General features: G+C 46.5%; 1 protein-coding gene across 2 annotated transcripts in view; it reads right to left on the bottom strand.

Annotated features, from left to right (window-relative positions):
* Window positions 1-4,336: 4,336 nt before the first annotated feature.
* Window positions 4,337-23,981, bottom strand: part of ADIPOR2 (adiponectin receptor 2) — an 83,248-nt gene continuing 63,603 nt past the window's right edge. For both annotated transcript variants that reach the window (XM_006163240.3, XM_006163241.3), the window contains exons 3-8: window positions 23,169-23,288; window positions 18,175-18,346; window positions 13,157-13,343; window positions 12,745-12,932; window positions 10,375-10,568; window positions 4,337-7,062 (exon numbers count right to left, since the gene is read on the bottom strand). In XM_006163240.3, the coding sequence (XP_006163302.1) occupies window positions 6,934-7,062; window positions 10,375-10,568; window positions 12,745-12,932; window positions 13,157-13,343; window positions 18,175-18,346; window positions 23,169-23,288 (990 nt within the window). In that variant the 3' untranslated portion in view covers window positions 4,337-6,933. The remainder of the gene's footprint in view (window positions 7,063-10,374; window positions 10,569-12,744; window positions 12,933-13,156; window positions 13,344-18,174; window positions 18,347-23,168; window positions 23,289-23,981) is intronic.

Here is a 23,981-nt window from a genome sequence, read left to right as displayed (position 1 = left end):
CCCGGCTGCCACGAGGGCCTTGGCGTGAGCACCCAGGCGGGGCGAGCCATAGCCGGAAGACCGAGAACGGGAGGCGCCGAACCCTTTCAGGAGCCACTGCCAGCGCCCATGATGTCCTGCAGCTGTCCCTATTAAAGAACTCCCCAACTTTTCTTCCCGAAGTCCTCACTTAAAGGGGATTTGGCCAAACGAAAGCCAGGCGGCTGAGGAAGGGCAGCGTGCAGGCCCAGCGAGAGCAAGCCTGCACCGGGCAGCCCACTGAGAAGGGAGCTGAAGGTGGGCAGTCAGCCCTGCCCCTACACACCACCCAGGGTCCCAAACCCTCGGCCTGGATCCACGCGAGCGACATTAAGGGCAGGGCCGTGTAGACACCCTGGGTGTGCGTGGACCTCGCCTAGCCTCCTCTCGTGAGGAGGCCCAGCCAAGCCCACAGAGATGGTGGGCAGCATGCAGGGCCTCGGGGCCGTCTTCTGTCTCCGCCACCGCTCGCCTCCACACCTCAAAGTGCACGCTGGTCAAGCTCCCACCAGAAAACAGCCCCAGGACCCCGCTCGAGCAAGCCAGCCGTGCGTGTTCCTACACCATTTGCAGGGCGTCTTTGTTAGGGAGGGGAAGGTTTGCTACAGGGCACGTGCGCTTGCTGGACAGACGGGGCGGGGAAGTGAGAAATCACCCCCGGGGGATGGCCACACCACAGTCCCTTCTCCAGTCTCCTCTCGGGCCTTGGGCAGGCACGCACACACGTCAGGTGGGATTTCCAGGTCACCTGGTCTGGGAATTGAACCGCATTGGCCATGTGGGAGTCCAGCACTTGAATCACCACGCCACCCGCCGGCCCCTGTGAAGCATCGCACTACAGATCGCAGTGGCTTTGCTGGTATTTACACCTTCCGGTCATGCCCCGGTGCAGGTGCTCCGACCAGCCTCTCACAGAGGAGGACATGGGAGGGGAGTGGGGAACTGGCTCGTTACTGCAGACTGGGCACGATGTGGCCGCCCAGCGTGCCCTGAACTGCTGGCCAGCCGAAAGCAGGGGACGGGCAGCCTGCATGACTGCTGCCGGGCTGTGTGTGGCAGGACAGACGGCAGTGTGGCTGCAGGAAAGCAGAGTGTCACTGTCCTGAGGCCCAGGGGGTGAGAGCCACTAGGAGCCCCTTCGCAGTCCCTTGGCTGCCAGGAAGCCCTCACTTCCTCCCTCCGGTGTTAATCCGTGTGGCGCCTCCCACAGCCTGTCCCCAGCCACCCTCACAGCCAGCGACTATTCTCCCAAGGACAAGGGCCCAGTGTTAGCTTTTGTACAAGGCTTGCCTCCCCCAAGGGCGAGAGCATTCCCAGGCAAAGTTCCCAGCTACCTTGGTCAGAGCTGGGGGCGCCAGGCCCTTCCACCTGCTCTGCCAGGCCCTGCTGCGCATGGCACAGCTGGACCGGCTGGACAGGCCCAGAAACCGCGTCAGAACCGACAGAAGGGGAATCGTCTCTGACAGACAGACCCTGCTCCTCTACCTTGGAAACAACACCTCCTGTAGGTTTCGCTTTGAGGGCGGGAACTGTTCTCACTCCCTTTGCCAGAACCACTGGGGGGCAGCAGGTGGCAGTCTGGCTGGGCTCACCCCTGGGCTCAGGCACGGGGTCCGGGGCCTCGGTTCTCACCTACACCGCACACCTTCGGGGAGCCAGGGACCGGAGGGTGCGGTCAGCTCCTCCTTCAATACCAGGGGCAGGGCCACTGCTATGCCCGCCTGTGTGTCTTAGTAGCACTTCAGGTAAACTACTGCTGCAAACACCACTCCTAACACTTCTGTGAAGCTGGGGTCGGGAGGTGCGGTCAGACAAGCAAATATTGAGGGGGGTACTTGAAGACCAAAATGGGAGGGGCCAGAGACCTGAGTTGGCAGAAACACCAGCGATCCCAACAGGGGGTCAAGGAAAGGGGGACCCTTGAAAGTCCCAGTGCCCCAGAGGACATAAGGGACCTGCCACTGCCTTTTTTTTTTTTTTTTTAAGGTTTTTGCCACACCTGTGCACCCCCGGAAAGAGAAAAATCGCCCTGCATGAGGAATGGCCACGGCGTCTCCTCCTGGTCCTGGGAATTTGGGTGCACACACGTGCCCAGCATGATCTTCATGCTGCCAGGTCCAGGCCTCGAACCCTGACTAGCCAGATAGGAGTCTAGCACGCTAACCATCACGCCATCTGCTGACCTCTACCCTATTACATTTTTAACATGAGACAGGAAATGCCTTCCAAGACTAAGTCACATGGGAAATGGTCACGCAGGGCTTTGAACTTCCCTTTCCGTTTCTACGGCTGAGCAGCAAAGAGGGCTGGTGGGATGCCGAGAGGCTTTAGGAAGGTGTGCAAGACCCCGCCTGGGGCTGCTCCCTCCGCTAGCCAGGCCACCCTGGCAGCAGTGCTGAGCTTGCACAAGGGCCTTGTCCTCACCAAGCCAGTTAGCTGAAGGCAGGAAAAGCGTGTGCGTAGAGAACACGGGGGGTGCGGTGGGGTGAGCAGATGTTATCAAGGTGAAAAACGGAGGGACCAGCAGTTGGCGTAATGGCTATGTCACTGGACTCCCACGTAGTCGACCATGGTTCACGTCCCAGACCCAGTGGCTAAAACTCACGCCGGGAATGTGTGCTTGTGTACCCAAGATCCTGAGAAGAGAATGGAGAAGGGATTGCGGTGTGGCCATCCCTCCTGGTGGGGGCGATTTCTCACTTTCTGTCTCTCTGTCTCTCTCTGTCTGGTGAGCGCACGCCCTATAGCAACCCCCCCCCAAAAAAAGGCAAAAAAAAAACACAAAAAAACACAAAAAAAGGAAAAAAAAAAAAGGGACATACAACCGCAGCAGGACATTGTTTCTGGGAGATTTTACAGCAACACCCGGAGGCCTCCCTGGGGCACCCAGAGCCCCCGTAGCCTGAGGCAGTCAAACTGGCCCTGGCCGCCCTGCAGTGTCTGCAGGATAGCAGAATCGGTGCAGAGCGGACAGAACAGAGAGGGCCACAGCAGGGCCTGCTCCTCTCCCAAGAGCAGTGACCTCAGGGTTCTGCAGAAACCCTGCAGTTCTCGCTACCGGAAGTCCCCCGCACAGAACAGGTATACCTCAAAGGATTGGGAGTTCCTCATTAAATTACTCAGAATAGGGACCAGGCTAGCCCCAGCCTTTAGTCACTACACGGGCCACGGTTTAATCTGAGTAGACCCCAGTACAGAGGCCAGCCAGCGGGGCAACGGCGAGCGGCTGAACTCACATGGCCCGCAGAGCAGTTCAAGTCTTGGGCCCAGCAGCTTGACAAATGTACCAGGCGTGCATGCATGTGCAACCAAAACCCCAAGAGGAGAATGGGGGATAAAGGATGGTGGTGTGGTGCAAAGAATGCAAAGCACCCAGGGAGTGCTGTCTCGCTTTCCGTCTCACAAGGGAACGTGCTCTGTAGCAAAAATTTTAAATAAAATTTTTAAAATATCCAGTACTGAGAATGCACTCTTTTCTCCAGTAGAGTGCTGGACTAGAGGCACACACACTTCCTCAACTTCAGTTTCCTCATCTATAAAATGGGTGAAAATACTAGGTCCAGGTTACGCTTCTATGAGATCAATACGCAGCACACACTGAACACATCGCTCAGCATAAGGCGCCCTGTCGGGTGCTGACTGTAACAATAAATTAAGTCCCACCCCCAGTGTTGGCTCCACCCTCCATCCTAAATCTGGCTCCAGTTACTCCCGAAGCCCAAGACCACACAGGAGTGGCAGCAGGTGGTGTGGCGGTTAAGGTGGTTGGATCCACATGGCCAACTGCACGGCTGAGTCCCTGACCCAGGAGCCTGAAACTTGCTGGGCGCGTGTGTGTACATGTCCCAAATCCAGAGAATGGAGAGGGGATCCTGGCGTGGCCCACCCCGAGGTGGTGCCTCTCACTTCCTCCCTCTCCCTCTCCCGCGAGCACACATGCCCAGTAGCAGTATTTTTTTTTTAAAGAAAAGGTGTGGTGGCACTGGATCCCACAGGGCCGACTCGCAGTTCAGGTGTCTGACCTAGCAGCCTGAAACACACGGCTAGGGCAGGCCCGAAGTCCAAGAGCAGAATGGGGAAGGGAGTACAGCATGACCATCCCCTCCTGGAAGCGGGAGAGGGTCTCTTCCCTCTCGGTCTCTCCAGGAGAAAGTGCCCTCTGGCGGGAGGGAGGAAAAGTCAGTTGATCATATGTACTTTGATGTATGCGTTAAGAATGGGAAGTTGAGAATTTCTTAAACTTCTGTGTCTACATGAGCGCGTCAAAGACTTGCCAAAAGCTAAGAAGAGAGCTGTAAGGGCAAGCACACACACAGTGGAAGTTCATACTCCATTTGGTTCTTTTTATTAGAAGAAATTGAGAATACAGCAAGTAGGGAAATCCCATGGTGAATGGAACCATCACACAGATGCCTTTCTGGAACCCCAACCATTTTTGATCCCAAAAAATGTGCTTTGTGGCTTCAGCAATTTATAAAGGGAAATGGGGAAATACTGAAAAAGGCCACTATATAATGGTGAAAGAATGAAGCTGTAGAGGTCCTAACCAGCCGAGGGCCAGAACAGAAAACGCGAAATCTGCACAGAGCAAGCCGGCCTCTGGTTGCTGAGAGTAAGGCATCCCGGCGCCAACCTGGCGAGAGTTCTCAGCAGCACTGGAAGACCAAGTGCACGTGAGGCTGTTGGTAGTGAGTTGCACATAGACACACACACACACGTAAGCACACATACATCCCTATACGCACACACACACACGCACACACACACACACACACACACACCCAAAAGAGGGAGATTTTTACTGGATTACACATTGGCGATGTTAATTTTGTTTTTCCTAAGGGCTTGTGCTATGTTGAACCAGATTCTTCCTGCTTTGGGGTGTGGGGTGATGGCCCAGAGACTGCTCCTCCTGTTGGTGGTGTTGCAGGGCTGCACCTTAAACCCTGCATCCCAAAGTGCATGGCCCAAGAGCAAGTCTGGCTTCTGATCTGTGCTGGTGCCCTTAGGAAGCTAAGGGCGCCTCCTCCCAGATGGCCTCGTGGATCCTACCGCACCACTTCTCAGAGGCATTAACACTGTTGCTTATTCTGTCAGGCCCTGCACCAGTTCACCCAGAGTCTTTTGCTCGGTCCACCTAGCACCAGGGCAGGGACCTTGTTCAGAACCAAAATACTCTGAAGTTCTTCCCAAGCCTAAAGTGGATTCTTCTTCCTAGATCCCAGCTTTTGCTGGAGATTGGCAGGGGAAAGACAGGAGAAAAATATCCAAGAAAACTCTACTGAATAAATACGAGACCCCTCCCATAGTCTCAACACCGAGGGTGGCAGCCCCACGCCCTGGGCCTCAGCGTTTAGTTCTGACACCGATCGTGCCTGATGTCACCCAATCCCTGGAGTCTTGGGTGGCAGTGACCTTAGACTCCAGTGCTATTCTGGTGGCTCATCTCTCAGATGCGCCATCAGACTCCCATGACCGTCCCTCCTGCCACCACTCTGACACCATGACAGGGAGCCTGGGACGAGAGCAGTCGCTCCACACTTCCAGCAGCAATTCAGGACTGTGGGCCTCAGGACCCACCCCGCTCCCTGTCAGACTGCGTGCCACACTGGCCTGCCAAGGAGCTGTGAGAGCGAGCGCCCCACAGCGGGCGGGGACGGTCTTACAGCACCCTGTGGGCTCTGCTGCTCATGGAGCACAGACACCTCACACAAGGCGCTGGGCTCGTCTCTCCCAGCCCACTAATGAGCTCGGGAGGCACCTGGGCACGTCAGATGCCCCTCATGGCTGGTTCGTGCCAGGAACTGTGATGCCAGGGAAAGTGACAGTGTACCCCAGGAGGAAGAAAGGCAGTTAGGGCAGTGATTGTGAATACAGGGACGTTTTCCAGGGTGTTCCAAAGCTCCATCGCAAGGACAGGGCAAACTGTCACCTCTCTCATCAGGTAAGAAACAGCACAAAACTCAACAGGAAGCTCAAGTAGCCAGGCCAGCCCTGTGCTAACGTCCCAGCACCTTCACCAGCATGACGGCAGGAGCAGGAGGCTCCCTCCTCCCCTCCGAGTCAGGCTCTCAATGACAACTTCACCAGGGCCTTAGCAGCACATCCTGTCAGCCACAAACACGTCCTACCACCAAAAAGACACGTCCGCTTCCCTCTGCCTCAGGTCTCCCCACAGCTCAGGCTGGAGCAGCCAGGTGACCACTGGGCTGGGGCCACGCTCTCCACCCCAAAGGGTCCAAGGTATGTCGGCCTTCACAAGGCACCTTGGTGCACCAAGACACTGGACATTCTGGGATATCACCTGACCCTCCCACCGTCACTTTGTGCAAAATCGAAACAGTGTGTGGTACTTGCATGTTTCATTCTGTACAAAAATCCTCCCTCCCTCCCCTGCCCATGTTTTAAACATTTATATAAATTCTTATTTAAACAGTAAGTTAGAAATCTTATTTACATTAATTTCTTTGTTCTCTCAAAAGAGCATTAAAATCACACTCCCGCCCCTTACCTGGATATAAATGCTCACCCAAATTGGTTCATATTACTGTTTTAAGGAAAGAGAAAAAAGGAAGAAGAACCACCAGCTAAACTGTTTCCCATCTTCTAGAAATAAGTATGAATGGATCAGAAGCCAGTTTGCCAAGGGTCTTGCAGAGCCTTTGATCGGTAGACCCCAAGAGTAAGTCCTGGTTTGGGCCATGTCTCCTCTTCTCCGAATTGATGCACTCCATCCTTTGAGGTATGATTATTTGTCTCTCTTCTCAGACATGTACCACGTGGAGCCCAGGGCACTCACAAAGCCTCGGAGGCTGTCAAGGTTCTGGGCTCCTCTGGTACTGGCGGAGTGGCCAGGAGGGAGGCCCACAGCATAGCAGGCCTGGCCAGGGTCACAGGCCCTGGCGCTGGTGGGTATCACAGTGCATCCTCTTCACTGCAGCCCCCGCCAATCATGAAACGGAACTCCTGGAGGTTGGAGACGCCATGGAAGTGAACGAAAGCGCCGGCAACCACAAAGATGTGAAACAGCTGATGAGAGTGAAACTGGGGAGACAAGAGAGGGGGAGAGCGGCACATTATCAAGTCCACTAGCGCGTCTGAGAGCATTCAGTCCTGGTTCACGCTGAGCACAGAGCTCAGATCCCAGGTGTCCACGGATCCGCCACCCATTAGGCATATCACGTTCTGCTGAGTTAAAAAGCAGCGTCTCCAAGAAACAGGTGCTGCCGCTAAGCTCCAGACAGGAAATCTGCATACTTAGCAGTGGGTCTCTAGGGAGCTCAGGAGCAAATGCCTCCCTTGCCAACAACGGAGCACAAAGGTCGCAAGAACCTCCTGGCGCGGAGAAGTGGGCTATGGTTAGACACGGGCCAGTTCTACTCCCTGCTGGTGAAGTGTCTGTCATACACAAGAGTACTAGAGCAACAGTCCTGGAGATGCTGTTCTGTAAGCAAAGCGAAAGAGGCTCCCAGGGCGGGCTGACAGATCAGGAGCAGGGTCTGCAGCGTTTCCTGCAGCTCAGAGTATGCAGTTACCTGAACACCACACTGGATCAAAGACTAGGCGACCAGTACCTTCACCTTCCTCCTCAAGCCACAGGCTGGTCGACAAGCAGGTGGTGTTATTTCTGATCTTACCTGCTCTGGTGAATGCTATTTTACACCTCAAGAAGGGTGACCGACTGCTCTCAGGGTACCAACATCGCACTATTTTCTATTATAGTTTCAAAACGTCAAAGTACAGTGGCATAGCATACTCATCCAGGCAAAGACAAATTTGACAAATGTAAACTAGAAGAAACCGAGAGTCGCACCCAAGAGCTGTTTCCTAGGAAACCAAAGGGGATTAGTTTTCCCAAAAGAGGGGGAAAAGGATACAAATCCCTCCTCATCAATGTCAGAATTATGACGAGGCAATCTCAGAAAGATAAATTGGCTAATTTGAAGCTCAAAAGATTGCCTGAGTTAAGGATTATCTTCACAGCTAAACTAAACTTTAAAGAGATTAAATAATCAGCTTAGTCTAGAATAATCAGCAATAGGCTGAGGAACAGAATTTCAAGGGTCAAATTCCACATTAAACAACACTCTGATTCTGTACAGTGTTTTTCTATTGAAAACGTCCCAGGTCCTCTTCGGTTATAAAATTTTCCATCTATCTTGGTCCTTTACATTTTCTTTTTTCCCCATCTCTTTCCTCCTTTCTTATCATTTATCACAATCTAGTTCTTTCTCCCTCTTCTTCCAACCAGGCAGAAACATACACAATCAATTTCTCATACAAACAATGAAATTTTTCCACCCCGAAGGGTCCAAGGTAACAAAAAAGGACCTTAGAAAAAATGTATTATTATTTAATTTTATTTATTATTACTACTACTACTATGTTTGCTAATAATGCATGTGTATTCACCAGAGAGAAGCAGACAAAGAGAGAAAGAGAGAGAAATGGAAAACAAGAAAGCAAGCCACCAGGTCTGGGACTCGAACTGTAGTCAAACATATGGGAGTCCAGTGCCTTAACCACTATGCCACCTGTCGACCCCAGACCTTGAAAAATCTCTGGTCCTTTGGTAAAAATCTTACCCATCTGAGCCCAGCAGGTGGCACAGTAGTTAAGGCCCGGGACCCCCATGTGGCCAACTACAGTTTAAGTCTAAGCACTCTGGAACAGGTGGCTTGAATTCAAGCTGTGTGCGTTTTAAGGTGCTGGGTCTGGGACCTGCACCATGGTCGCCTACATGGGGTCCGGCAATGTAACCATCTGCTGGTCTCCATTTCTTGCTTTCCATCTCCAGCAAATGGATATACCCTACTACAACAACAATAACAACAACCATAATGCTCTCTTCTCCCCCCCAAAAAATTATCTGGGGCCAGCAGGTGGCATGGTGGTTAAGGGTGCTGGACTCCCACATGGCTGTGTTTGAGTCCTGGATCTGGGAGCATGTGTGCGTGCGCGCGCGCGCTCTCTCTCTCTCTCTCTCTCTCTCACTTACTCTCTCCCTCTCTGGTCAAATTTAAAAAACAATAAATCAATCAATCAAGTTAAATAATTCTTAAAAAAAAAAAAAAACCTTATCCATCACTGTCATTTCATAAATCAATTGCTCGGTTGATGGGAAACAGAGACAAATGATGTTCAATCACTTTCCACTGGAGCCCAGGAAACAGAAGCATACTTCAACTGGACTGGGCCAGCCCCACAGCACAGGGGCTGAGCTCTGTGCAGAGGGAGCAAGACACCATCCGGCTGACCTGGCTTCAAATCCTGGCCCAGCAGCCTGAAACGTACCAAGCATGAACACACTTCCTGATGGGAGAGAGAGATGGAGAAAAGGAGGTTTGCAGTGTGACTGTGCCCACTGGAGGGTGCTCGCTCGTGCATGCACAGATGTGTGTGCACGCACACTCACACATGCAAAAACGCGTCTTTTTAAATGGCTTTAAAAAGGGGGGAGGGGAGGGCTATTTCAAATTCTTTTTAGCAGCCATGTGCCTTAGACAAGTTCTCTAACCCCCGAACCTTAGTTTCTTTATCTGTAAAATGAAAACAGTAATCGCACCTCATAGAGCTACCATATATTTATTTTAAATTATTATTTAATTTGGGAGCAACAGATGGCATAATGGTTATATCACTGGACTCCCATATAGTTGACTGCAGTTTGAGTCTTAGACCCGGAGACTTCACCGGGAGAACAGCAGTTGGCATAATGACTATGCCGCTGGACTCCCATGTAGTTGACCACGGTTCAAGTCCTAGACCTGGTGGCTTAAACTCATGCCGGGCATGTGTGCATGTGTGTCCGAGATCCCAAGAGGAAAATAGAGAAGGGACTGCGGTGTGCCCACACCCCTGGGTGGGTGATTTCTCGCTTTCGGTCTCTCTCGCTCTGGTGAGCACATGTGCCCTACAGCAAAAACCTATCAAAAAAAAAAAAAAAAAAAGTAAAAACAACAACTCATGCTGGGTGCCACATGCGTGCATGCGTGCCCAAAATCCCAAGAGGAGAATAGAGAAGGGATTGCAGCATGGACATCCCCACTGGGGAGGTGGGGGTGATCTCTTGCTTCTGTCTGTCTCTGCAGCAAGTGAACATGCCTTAAAGCAAAAATGTCTAAAAATTTAAAAAAATAATAATTATTTAATTTTATTCATCATGATCATCTCCCCGCACAGCACTCTGCACTATGCCGGGCAGGTGCTATCTGAGAACAGTGACGTAGGGACAGACCTAGGACTAGAATCCAAGTTCCCAACTTGGAGTTTCAATTTCTGACTTCGCTTCACTTCTCAATCTGCCTGGAAGCCACTAGCAGCCCCTGACGTGCACTCCATCACTCTGTCACTTACCCAGATGTCGCACTTGCCAGGGAAGAAGCGCTCGGGGATGCGGGCGGCATAGAGGGCCGCCCCCGTGATGTAGAGGCTGGCCATCAGCATCAGCCAGCCTATCTGCCCGATGGTGGCGGCCTTCAGCACCCCCTCCGAGATGACGTAGTGCAAGGTAGGGATGACTCCACTCAGGCCCAGGCCCAGAAACACGCCTGGAAACACAAAGACGGCCACATGGGAATGCAGAAGAGGGACGTCGGTGTTGTAGCACAGTGCACTAACTCATACATCAAAGTGGGGTGAGACATTACCTTCATGTTTAAAGGAAAAAGAAGGCTCTATACGCTCCGGGGCACTGTCACTCAGAACACAGCCATGTTCCACAGATCTATTTACAAAGGCAAGGAGCCTCCTGCTAAGAGAGCTTAGCTTAATAAATCAGCAATCTTCAGGATTTAGAATATGTTGGTAAGTATTTTAGGAAAGGACAGGCTAGGAGTTTGTTTAAGCCTCTCTAAATGCTGCTTTTTACAGAAACAGATTACAAAACGGAGCAATTTTACATATTTTATCTTCTCTTTGAAGCAACAGACATTCCTGAGGAGGCGGCAGCAGTGAATAGTCAGATACCCTGAGGAGGCAAGTGTCACCATAAAGCTAAAAGACATTCAAAGCCCTTCCTTTATACATGATAGAGCCATGTGCACACACATGACGGAGAGAGATGAACACCCTCCACAGGTCTGGTGGGGCTACAGCCCCTTCTACCAGCCCACAGACACGAGGCGTCTGTGCCTGTGCTCGGAGTGTTTCAGGAGACGGGGCCACAGATCTGCACTGCGGTCACCATGTGGGGCCTGGCTCCTCCTGCCTGGTACATCACCGTCGTCCCATGGAGCTGAGCCTGAACACCTTTTTATAAAAGAGATCTTTGCTACAGAGTGCATGCACTCACCCCCAGAGACAGGGAGAAACAGAGAGACAAAGCAAGAAATTACCCCCAGGGGAGATGGCCACGCCATAATCCCTCTTCTCCATTCTCCTGTCAGGATTTTGTGCACACATGCACACACGTGCGTCCGGCGTGAGTTTTTAAGTTGCCAGGTCCAGGACTCTAACCATGGTCAACTAAATGTGAGTCCAGCAATGTAACCATTACACCTTCTTTCAGTCCCAAAACTACTTTTAATAGTAATCTAAATCTATGATCTATAATTGAGCACTTAAAATTTAAAAACTGCCTTGAACAAATGATCTAATGAGGGTAAATGGGTGTGGAGGGCAATGCCTGAATAAGACAAAAACTAGAGAGAAAAAGTCTCTTTCTCTCTCTCATGCTGGTGCCCTATAACAAAAAAAAACAAAAAACAAAAAAACTTTAAAAGAAAATCCACGGGGCCGGCAGGTGGCATGGTGGTTAGGGGCGCTGGACTCCCACATGGCTGACCGTGGTTCAAGTCCTGGACTTGGCAGCTTGTTTTCTCATTCTCCCAGTCTCGCTCTGTCCCTCTCTGCTCAAATTATGAATAATGTTAAATAAGATAATTCTTTAAAAAATAAAAAGAAAAGGAAATCCAGACTATGTTACAAATAGAGGTAGGTAAGTAGTTTTATAACGTATACATATATACAAGACGTGTGTGTGTGCGTGTGTGTGTGTGTGTGTGTGTGTGTACGTAGGTATGACTGTAATAGAAAATGTGAAACGGCCTGCTCTGCAAGGCTGACCTACATGCGAAGGTCCCCGGTTTGTGCCTCGGGCCCTCCCTGAGGTGCCCCTGACCCGGGGCTGGCTGAAGCCGGGTGGACGATGCCATCAAGACCCTATTCGGAGTGCTGTCTAACATCCTCTCTCTCACTCATGGAAGGAAGGAAGACCGTGGCGGAAGGTCTTCTATCTGTCCATCAGAGAAAAGCACGGTGCCTACTTGTTTAGAATACAATCACAATGAAGCCTCATTTGCTTAAGCAGGGTTACACATTTTAAAATAAAAATATGAAACAAAACAAAAAGTAACAAACTAAAGAATCATTCACTACAAGAAGTGACTAGCAGTGACTTTTCTACGCTGTAAGAGTAAGGATCTCTGTTTATTTTTAAAGATCACAGAGCTGCACAGTCTCAAGGACAGTGCATGGCTGGCCATAAACTCACCAGCACTGCCCCTAACTCATCCCTGTATCCAGCCTGCCACCTCCCCCAGCACTCATTCTTCAAGACAATAAATGCACACTACCGCTGCATGGCAGGAGCTATGGGTTCTCATCTCCGCATCCCAAACATACAGGGTCATACTCCGCCTCACACAGAGCACAGCGGCCGACCTTTACCAAATGCCCCCCTGTGAGTAAACAAATGCCCAGTGCAAAACCTCCACAGGCTCTTACCTGCTCTCACTCCCCGGTACTGAGGAGTGGCAAACATGTCCCACTGGGAGACTATGATGGCAGCAATGCCCAGCACACAGATGACGATCAAGTAGATGAAGCAGGGTTGTGGATTACAGTAGAAAGAGTAATAAAGCCAAGGAACAAAACTTCCCATAATCAGAAGAGCAATACCAGAGTAATCCAGTCTAGGACAGAAAAAAAATTCACTTAAAACTAACGATACTGCCCACGTATTGCCCATAACACGACCTACTGACAACAGCTATGAGGCAAACTGGTTGCTTGCTTTAGTTTAAAAAATAAAAGTTCCAATCAGGCGGTATCAAGAATTTCCCAACTCTGCTGGATGTTTTCCCTTAACCCAACGACTCTAAATCACTGACCAAATACAGACTTTACAGATACTTACTTAGAGAAGAGTCGGGAGACCCCTTCTGAATGGCAGTAGACTGTGTGAAAGAGCCATGAAAAAGAAAGGCAGAGAATGGCTCCCAAAAAAAACAACCCAAAGACCACCTTCTCTTGCAGAGGGGCCACAAAAGAGATGTTTGGGCGAAACATATAAAAGATCCCCAGGCACAGGAAAAATACACAACCTAGGAAAAGAGTACATAAGAGAGGTGAAAACCATTCCTTTGTCAAGACAGTGCTGTATAATGATTCTATGCCCCATCTTTCACAGTCGCAACAATATCTGAATCAAAGGATCTGGGAGAAAAAACTTCCAGATAACTGATGCTTACCCAAAAGCTTGATTTGCTTTAAACACTGTTGGTATCATATACACTTGAGCTTCATAAACTGGGCATACAGACTATAGTAACTAAGTCATCTGAGGGCAGAATCCAAAAGAAACCAGACAACGCTGCCGCTACTTAGACTAATGGCGTTTACTTCGACCTCCAGATCCAGCGTGAAATTTCATTTACCAACTTTCTGGCACATATGCTGCAGCACAGCTCCCAAAGGTCCATGCCACTTGTGCTTTTGTTTTTGCAATGAATTCCAATCCCCAAGCTCTGCCAAGAAATACAGCTTTCCTTCACCAACAGCTGTCAGAGGGCTGTGTGCTGCTTCTGTGGTCCTCACAGACTAGCAGATGCAACAGTTACGGACAGTAAAATGCCTGTTTTCATAACCAGTTCTTCAATAGTTCTTCTCTACAATAAGATACCATGTTCTTATTGCTTAGAAAAGGGCCATGTACCTCAAAAAAGGCACGGAACTTTATAAGGGAAACATCTGCTAAGTGATTGTTATTTTAGGTTTAAAAAAAAAAGATCCTTTAGTTAGAAGCTGATTTTTTTTTGGGGGGGGGGGGGTTTGCTATAGGGCACGTGCACTCACCAGAAAAAGAGAGACAGAAAGCAAGAAATCACCCCCCTGGGGGGATGGCCACGCCATAATCCCTTCCCCTCTATTCTCCTCTCAGGATCTTGGGCACGCACACACATGTGCCCGGTGTGAGTTTAAGCCACCAGGTCCAGGATTCGAATCCAGGATTCAAACCGCGGTTGACTACAAGGGAGTTCAGCAACATAGCCATTACACCAACTGCTGGTCCCAGGAACAAACTTGGTTTGATTCTCTTTTCTACCCTCATTTCATTAGCAGGCAGAAACTAGAGGCACAGTAGAAACCAAATGTGCCCTAAAAAATGCAAGTCTAGAGGGGCCAGCAGATAGCACAGCTGTTACATCACTAGCCTCCCACATGGCTGACCACAGTTCAAGTCCCAGATCAAGTGGCTTGAAAATCATACCAGGTTTGTGTGCATGTGTGCCCAAGATCCCCGGAGGAGAATGGAGAAGGGACTGAGGTGTGGCCATCACCCCTGGGGGTAGTTTCTTTCTCCCTTCACCAAGCACAGGTGCCTTAAGGCAAAAACCTTTCTTAAAAAAAGGCAGGTCTAGAGTAAGGTCAGAAATCATTTAGTATATTCACAAAGTTGTACCACGGTTATCATCTAATTTCATAACATGTTCATCGCCTCTACTGGAAGTCAAGATGAGGTGCTGCCATTGTGCTCCACTCCCTCTTCCTCTAGCCCTAAGGCAACTACTGACCTTCTTGCTGTCTCCATGGATATGCCTGTCCTAAGCATTTCATATATTTAGACTCATAGACTATGTGGCCTTTGTGTTTAGATTCTTTGACTCAGCAAATGTTTTCAAGACTTAACCATGTTGTAACATATATCACTATTTCATCTCTTTCAATGGCCAAATAATATTCCATTGTATGGATATATCAAATTTGTCTTAGTGATTCATCAACTGGTAGCAGCTGGGATTGTTTCCACTTTTTAACTATTATGAACAATGTGCTAAACATCCATGTACCTGTTTTTGTATAAACATGCTTTCAATTATCTTGGATATATACCTAGGAATGAAAATGCTGGTAACTGCTGGGAACCAGCAGTTAGCGTAATGGCTATGTCACTGGACTCCCACGTAGTTGACCGCGGTTCGTGTCCCAGACCGGGTGGCTTAAAACTCACGCTGGGTGTGAGTGCGTGTGTGCCCAAGATCCCGAGAAGAATGGAGGAGAAGGGATTGCAGCGTGACCATCCCCCCTGGGGGTTATTTCTCGCTTTCTGTCTCTATGTCTCTCTGTCTCTCTGTCTGGCGAGCACATGCGCCCTATAGCGAAAACCTCTCCAAAAAAAAAAAAAAAAAAAATGCTGGTAACTGCTTAACTTTCTGAAAGACTGCCTAGCCTTTCCATAGAGGCTGCCCCATTTTGGACAAACATTCCCATTTCTCCACATCCTTGCCAAGACTTGTTACTTTCCATTTACTTAATTAAAGTCACTTTAATGGGTATGACATGGTATCACTGCATTTCTCAAAGCATTTGATCTATATTTCCTAAATGACCAATGGTAACAAACACCTGTTCATGTGCCTATCGGCCATCTGCAGCTCTTTTCAGAAGAAATATCTATTCAGATGCTTTGCCCATTTTTTAAATTGGGTTGTCTCTCTATTGTTGAGTTCTTTGCTAATTTCTTTTTGCAAATATCTTCTCCCATTCTGTGAACTGTTGCTCTCTTGATAATGCCCTTTTGTCATAGAAGTTTTTAATATTGATGAAGTCCAATTTATCTACTTTTTCTGTTTGCTTGTGCTTTAGGTTTCAATTCTAAGAAAATGTTACTTAATCCAAGGTCAAAAAGATTAATATCTATGTCTTTTCCTAGGAATTTTAGTTTTAGCTCTTATATTTACGTACTTATCCATCTTAAGTTAATCTCTATTTATGATATGAGGATGGGGTACAATTTCATTCTTTTACATATGACTACTAAGTTATCCCAACATATTCAATGACAAGACTATTTTCACCCTACTGTAATATATCTTTAATATAAAACAGTAGTTGCAGAAAATGGAACTAAAGTAGTTTATTCTGATGCAAAGAATTTTGAAATGTATACATCATTTTTTCGTAATAATCATTTTCATGACCTTTTCAAAGACTCCCCCTCGTACAATTGTGATGGAAAAATGTATTACAGTTCACATTCTATTTTAAGCCAAACTGATAAGAGTTGTGAATATTCTAAGGACTTTAAAAAATGAGCTCAATTCTATTAAGTAATATCCTCCTCTCAGTGGTCACTAAAATATTACACCACATTTTTTTTACTTAGGTTTGATTTAAGGACACTATCTGAAAATCTAGTTGAGAAAAATATGACTTTGTTGTTGTAGACTAGAATAACCAAAGTTAAACCAATATGAAGACTCGTCCTTAGAAATTTAGAAAGCAGTAAATTCTAACACATTTTTTTAAAGTTCTCTCCTTACCCTCAAAAACAAGAAATAGTGACCAGCAGTTAGCGTAATGGCTATGTTGCTGAACTCCCATGTAGCAGACCACAGTTCAAGCCCCGGAGCTGGTGGCTTAAATTCACGCTGGGCACATGTGTGTGCGTGCCCAAGATCCCGAGAAGAGAATGGAGGAGAAAGGACTGTGGCGTGGCCATCCCCACTGAGGGGTGATTTCTTGTTTTCTATCTCTGTCTCTCTGTCTTTCTGGCGAGCATGTGCACCCTATAGCAAAAACTTATTTAAAAAAAAAAAAAAAAGAATAAAGTAAATCCCCAATTCCTTAAACCACTAACATTACACACCTAAGAGATGCGTCCAGATGTTGCCAGTCTCTGTGTGTATTCGGAAAATGCTCTTAAAACAGGCCCGGAAGGAAGGCATAGGGGGCCGGTGTCCATGTAAAAGGAAGTCATTGTCCTTGAGCCAGTCTGGTAGCACATCGTGAGGAATCACTCGCCATCGACCTTCCCACACCTGGAGGAGGAGAAGCGCAGACATCCCTGTCATTTCAGTTGTCAATTTAGACGCAGGCGACCCCCTCCTACCACACTGATTCCTAACGCGAAATACCGTTTGGTGTTTTAAATTTGTTTACTTATTATTTATTTTTATTTATTCAAAATGTATTGTGTCCTATACTCTGAGTGAAAAACAGACTGATGAATAGCTCTTATATTTACGTACTTATCCATCTTAAGTTAATCTCTATTTATGATATGAGGATGGGGTACAATTTCATTCTTTTACATATGACTACTAAGTTATCCCAACATATTCAATGACAAGACTATTTTCACCCTACTGTAATATATCTTTAATATAAAACAGTAGTTGCAGAAAATGGAACTAAAGTAGTTTATTCTGATGCAAAGAATTTTGAAATGTATACATCATTTTTTCGTAATAATCATTTTCATGACCTTTTCAAAGACTCCCCCTCGTACAATTGTGATGGAAAAATGTATTACAGTTCACATTCTATTTTAAGCCAAACTGATAAGAGTTGTGAATATTCTAAGGACTTTAAAAAATGAGCTCAATTCTATTAAGTAATATCCTCCTCTCAGTGGTCACTAAAATATTACACCACATTTTTTTTACTTAGGTTTGATTTAAGGACACTATCTGAAAATCTAGTTGAGAAAAATATGACTTTGTTGTTGTAGACTAGAATAACCAAAGTTAAACCAATATGAAGACTCGTCCTTAGAAATTTAGAAAGCAGTAAATTCTAACACATTTTTTTAAAGTTCTCTCCTTACCCTCAAAAACAAGAAATAGTGACCAGCAGTTAGCGTAATGGCTATGTTGCTGAACTCCCATGTAGCAGACCACAGTTCAAGCCCCGGAGCTGGTGGCTTAAATTCACGCTGGGCACATGTGTGTGCGTGCCCAAGATCCCGAGAAGAGAATGGAGGAGAAAGGACTGTGGCGTGGCCATCCCCACTGAGGGGTGATTTCTTGTTTTCTATCTCTGTCTCTCTGTCTTTCTGGCGAGCATGTGCACCCTATAGCAAAAACTTATTTAAAAAAAAAAAAAAAAGAATAAAGTAAATCCCCAATTCCTTAAACCACTAACATTACACACCTAAGAGATGCGTCCAGATGTTGCCAGTCTCTGTGTGTATTCGGAAAATGCTCTTAAAACAGGCCCGGAAGGAAGGCATAGGGGGCCGGTGTCCATGTAAAAGGAAGTCATTGTCCTTGAGCCAGTCTGGTAGCACATCGTGAGGAATCACTCGCCATCGACCTTCCCACACCTGGAGGAGGAGAAGCGCAGACATCCCTGTCATTTCAGTTGTCAATTTAGACGCAGGCGACCACCTCCTACCACACTGATTCCTAACGCGAAATACCGTTTGGTGTTTTAAATTTGTTTACTTATTATTTATTTTTATTTATTCAAAATGTATTGTGTCCTATACTCTGAGTGAAAAACAGACTGATGAAAGACATATTTTTTAAATGGGTGTGTGTGTGTGTGTGTGTGTGTGTGTGTGTGTGTGTGTGTGTGTGTGTGTGTGTGTGTGTGTGTGTGTGTGTGTGTGTGTGTGTGTGTGTGTGTGTGTGTGTGTGTGTGTGTGCGCGCGTGCGCGCGCTTTCCTTAGGAATAGGAAAGGGTAAACAAATTTATAGGCCATGCCCTAAAAAAGCAGTTTCAAGCTTTCTTTCATTCTGGCTAAAAGAGGGGTTAGGGATCTAAAGTTCCACCCATGTAAAACTCTCTTCATCCTCATGACAGAATTTATATGATTGTTCTTATATTTAATATTCCTGTGGCAGAAAAAGACTATATAGCGAGCCACACTGTTGTGGCGTATGGTGAACCTCTCCCTTTTTCGTACTCTCTTTTCTCTTCCTACCACAGCAGATATGAAGAGGCAGAAAAGAAAGGGCACAAGAGTCAGAATCTTGGACCTCTGTGACATTAACTAGTTGTATGAGCTTTGATTAATTATAAAATAAGCAAGCCTCAGTCTCATCGCTTCACTTAAAAAAAATGAGAATAATGCTTCAATTACTTCCTAAGGAAATAATAACAACCACATAAAATAATACAAAGCATTTCATAAACAAGTCAGCAATTCCCAGCATCTACCTCAAAGGTGCTATCTGAGCCTGACCACAGGCAAGGCGACCTGTTTGTGAGTCAGTGACTAATACACACTCTTCCTCCTGCAGAAGCACAAAGGAGCTGCACGGTGGCTGCTCTTCTAGCCCTTACCTATGTTCCCTTTTCCCTGCTCCTGCTGTTCCTCCCCACCAGACTCTAGAGGACAGGAGATCCAGGTTATGGCATCCCCTCCTTAGAAAGACTGCCAGCCTCTGCACACTGCTTTAATGTCACTTAGCCTAGGGAACATGCACCACAAAGATCCCTTACTCCTAAGCTAACTAACTCTGTAGCCAGAAAGACGTATGGAAAAATGCTAGGCACACGGTCCGCCCTCCAGTTAACGTGGCCCTGCAGTCCTTCCTTTTTTACCCACAGACCAAGAATCCAGACTACAAAGGGGCAGAGTTCACCTTCAGACAATGATCACCCCCTGTCCCCAGGTTCTTGAGACAAACAACAGAGCTTAGCCAAAGAAGCCAAGGAGCTTAGCCAAGAAGCCAAGGTGCTCCTTCTCTGCTATGCAAGACCCCACCTGTTAGCCAGCTAGGATGCCCTGTGCCCTTGATTCCACAGCCTGTTTCCTGTTCTCTGCTTACTCCTTAATGATGACATTTGTAAGGACCAATCTGTGGAACACCACCTCTACCTCCAAAGAAAGGACTAACCATTTAAGAACAGATGTGGCCTTCTTAGCAAACACTCTATCAGACCCTTCCCTGCCTCCCCACAACCTTCCAGCTCAAAACTTAGGGCCTAGAGTTATTGGTGCTAATATGGCCATTCATGTTCCTAACATACACTAAAACAAAATAATGCCATAAGACTAATCTAGCTGTTTCAAGCCTGTTGCTAATAGTATTACTTGTGAATAGTAGCGGTATGAGAGCGTCCATAGGACTTTATGGAGAGAAAAGAGAAGATACCAATATACAATACTGCTAACTCTACTCTCACGTTGGGAGAATGTGTTTTTCTAAAAGGGAGACGGAGGTAGAAATACATCCTCACATCTTCAAGGCAGTTCACAATGTACAAACAGCTCCACTGTGGCCATATTACAAGTGCTATTATGCTCTAAATAAATAAAGTGCTATTACGCAATCACACGAAGACAAAAAACAGTCAAATGCTCCCTTTTTATAGCCAGAAAGTGTGTGCTCAGTGTCTTACTCGCCATACACACATATAATGTCAGAGTGATCTTTGCCCACTGCTTCTGAACATCCGCGTGGGTTGATTAAATCCAGAGCCGAGGTGCACTTTCCTAGTCAGACTGCAACTAACGACACAGCCCCACGCCCCCGTTTTCTACCTGGAGTCATATGCCAACACAAACAGGGATCCTCTTTTACCTTCTAGGAAAAAAGAATAGGATCCTGGCCTAGCCAAAGACACTTTATTTATAAGCCTGATAAAGACAGTGCCTAGATCAACCATCCTAGCAATGGCCCACTGGATTTCTATCAGACCATAAAATGTACACATTCACAAAAAGACTTTTCTTAGAAACTACCCACAACAAACCCTATTCATACACAGGCCTGGCTATGCTGGTAAATGGAAGTCTGGGGAAAAAAGGTCAAACTTGGAAGCCCTAAAGACTAAATTATTTTCCCTATTTCTGTAAGAATACAATAACAATTTTTGTTCCTTCTTCATTTTTTTGTTGTGGTTGCTTTTCAAAGTTAGGTTAGGATAGGGACCAGCAGTTAACGTAATGGCTGTCGCTGGACTCCCATATAGTTGACCGCAACCGTGGTTCGCGTCGCGGACCCGGTGGCTTAAATCTCACGCCGGGCGCGTGTGTGTGCATGCCCAAGATACCAAGAGGAGAATGGAGGAGAAGGGATTGCGGCGCGACCACCACCTAAAGAAAAAACCCCCCCCAAAAAAAAAAAAAAAAAACCAGTTAGGGTAGGATAAATCTCACATTATCTGTTTGTTTGTTTGTTTGTTTGTTTTCCTTAAGAGAGATTTTCACTATAGGGTCTGTGTGCTATAGGGTCTGTGTGCTCGCTAGAGAAAAAAACAGAAAGCAGGAAATCATTCCCTGGGGGCATGGCCATGCCACAATGCCTTCTCCTCCACTGTCTTGGGATTTGGGACATGCATGCATGCACACACACTCAGCATGAGTTTCAAGCTGTTGGGTCTAGTCATGTGAGAGTCCAACAATATAACCATTATTCCATCTGTTGATCCCCTCCTTTTTTTTAAGAGAGATTTTTGCCATAGAGTGAGTGTACTCAAAGAGACAGAGAGAGTCAGAGAGACAGAAAGTGAGAAATCAGAACCAAGGGGGATGGCCATGTCTTAATCCCTTCTCCTCCAGTCTCCTCTTGGAATTTTAGGCACTCATGCACATGCACCCGGCGTGTTTTAAGTCACCAGGTTCAAGACTCTAACTGTGGTTTACTATGGGAGTCCAACAATGTAACCACACCATTAGCCTGCCCCCCTTTTAAAAAATCAGTTTGTAGCAAATAAATACCCACTCTATTCTCCTATTAGCTATTAAATTAAAAGTTTTATTTGCCTTATTCTTTGCTCTCAGTTCAGAAAGGAAGGACAAAAGGGCAGTCAAGTTAGCTATAATATCCCATTACATAATAATAAATCTGCCAGGACCAGTAGATGGCCTAACGGTTATATCACTGGACTCCCATGTACTCAACAGCTTAAAACTCACACCAGGTGCATATGCAAGCATGCTCAAAGTCCCAAGAGGAGACTGGAGAAGAAAGGATTGCAGAATGGCCATCTCCCTAGGGGAGTGATTTCTCACTTTCAGTCTCTGTCTCTCCAGCGAGCGCACACACCCTATGGCAAAAATCTCTCTCTTACAAAAAAAAAAACAAAAAAAGGCAAAAAATCCTAATGGCCCAGATATTAAATATGCAACTTTGAGATCTTTCTTCATACCAAATTTGTTTTCTGAACAACAAAATACATCTTTTGGTCTAATTCTCCCAAGACAGCAATCAGTAAAATGGAGCTATTGTTTTCGGCATCAATAATTTCCTGGACTTGGAGGCCCGCAGGTGGCATGGTGGATAAGACACTCAACTCTCACGTGGCAGACCACAGTTCAAGTTCTGGATCTGGCGCCTTGCTTTCTCATTTTCTCTCTCTGGTGAGTGCACATACCCTATAGCAAACTTTAAAAAATAATGATGATAATAAATAAGATCCTAAAAAAAATTCCTGGACTCTGTGTACACCCATAAATGTTAACACTCACCCAACAACTCCCACATAGCCCAAAGTCCTAGAAGAGGTGTCAATATTCAGGATCAGAAAGTTCTCTTCTCATCCGTGATCTAAGTCAATGGCCCCAATTATCACCAGCATTTGGTAGATGTGGGAAAACCTAATTTAGGTTTCAGATATAAGACTAAGTGTATAAAAAGTTTTGGTTCCATAAAACTCATGAAAAGCTAAATGTCACAAAAATCTCTAAATAATCAAGATTTCCCCAGAAATTTTTAAATATACCGTCTGAACTGAAAACATTAGATGTTCATGAAAACTGGGAAATGTGTACCTCGGAAAAAATCTGATTACCTACTATAGCCCTAGATAAAAACAGCACATTTGCCCAATACAGTCAAACCGCAGAACTGATTTAAGGAACTTAAGGATGCTATTTTAGTATCTCCAAGCCACTTTCAATTTTGTTTCATTCTGTCTTCTTTAAACTATCAACAAGACATTTACTCTGTGAACCTGTATCAAGAAAGGTTTGTTTCCCAACTGAAGATTCCAGTTTTATTAGTACTTTATCAAGGCTGCTGCAGGCAGACAAATGAACCAGTTTAAATGCGAGAGACTACCTATGTCCCTACTTTGCCATAGATTTTCCCCAAAGCAAACCAAAGACTAAGGCACTACCACCCTCTCTTAAGGGTCTCTATGTGCAAGGGTTAAATCCATAGTATGGCAATGACAGGAAACTGCCATCTTACCTTACAAACAAACTCTTCCATTCTCTCCATCGCATGATGTGCTTGTAAGAGAGGGGACATGCCCATAAATCCCTCGTCTTCCTGAGGAGCTTCATCATTGCTCTCCTGCTCTTCAGAGCTCTGCAAGGGAATCACAGAAGTAGTCAAAGACAGAGTATGGGAACCACATTACAGAATAAACACACTTTTCCTCGCAGAATTACAATTAAATTCTCTTAAAGTCAAAAGAAGGGCTCAGATTATATCAACAATACGGTAAGGTCAATTTGTTATAGAAACACCAGTATTAAATGAGCAACAGTTACCTAATTTTTCTCTGACAGATAAATAGTCTACCACAATAGCATCTCTGTGTTTATTTCAGTTGCAAAATCCAGGAGTAGCTTTACTGGTTTGCTTTTCATTTCAAAGATTATTTTCACAGACCACATAATATTATTATATAGACTTGAAAAGTTACTGAGGGGAGTATCTCCAAGAATTCTACCTGATACACAAAATAAACTGTAAATACAATGTGGAGGTGCTCTAAGGACAAACAAACAACAACAATAACAACAAAAGGAAATGAGACAAAAACATTTACTAAATTTTTAAGATATTCCAAGCAAGAGGAAAGGGCTTTGTATAGGTCATCTAACCCAGACAGGCATCTTACAGGATAAGGATTCTTCTCCCATTTAACATATTAAAAATACTGAGCGGGCCAGGAGGTGGCATGGCGATTACGGGCACCAGACTCCCACATGGACGACCGTGGATTGAGTCCCAGACCCAGTGGCTTGCTTTGTGTGTGTGTGTGTGTGTGTGTGT

This window comes from Tupaia chinensis, unplaced genomic scaffold, assembly GCF_000334495.1.
Source record: "Tupaia chinensis unplaced genomic scaffold, TupChi_1.0 Scaffold141530_1, whole genome shotgun sequence".
NCBI classification, from domain to species: Eukaryota; Metazoa; Chordata; class Mammalia; order Scandentia; family Tupaiidae; genus Tupaia; species Tupaia belangeri.
This window is presented reverse-complemented; position numbering and strand designations above follow the sequence as displayed.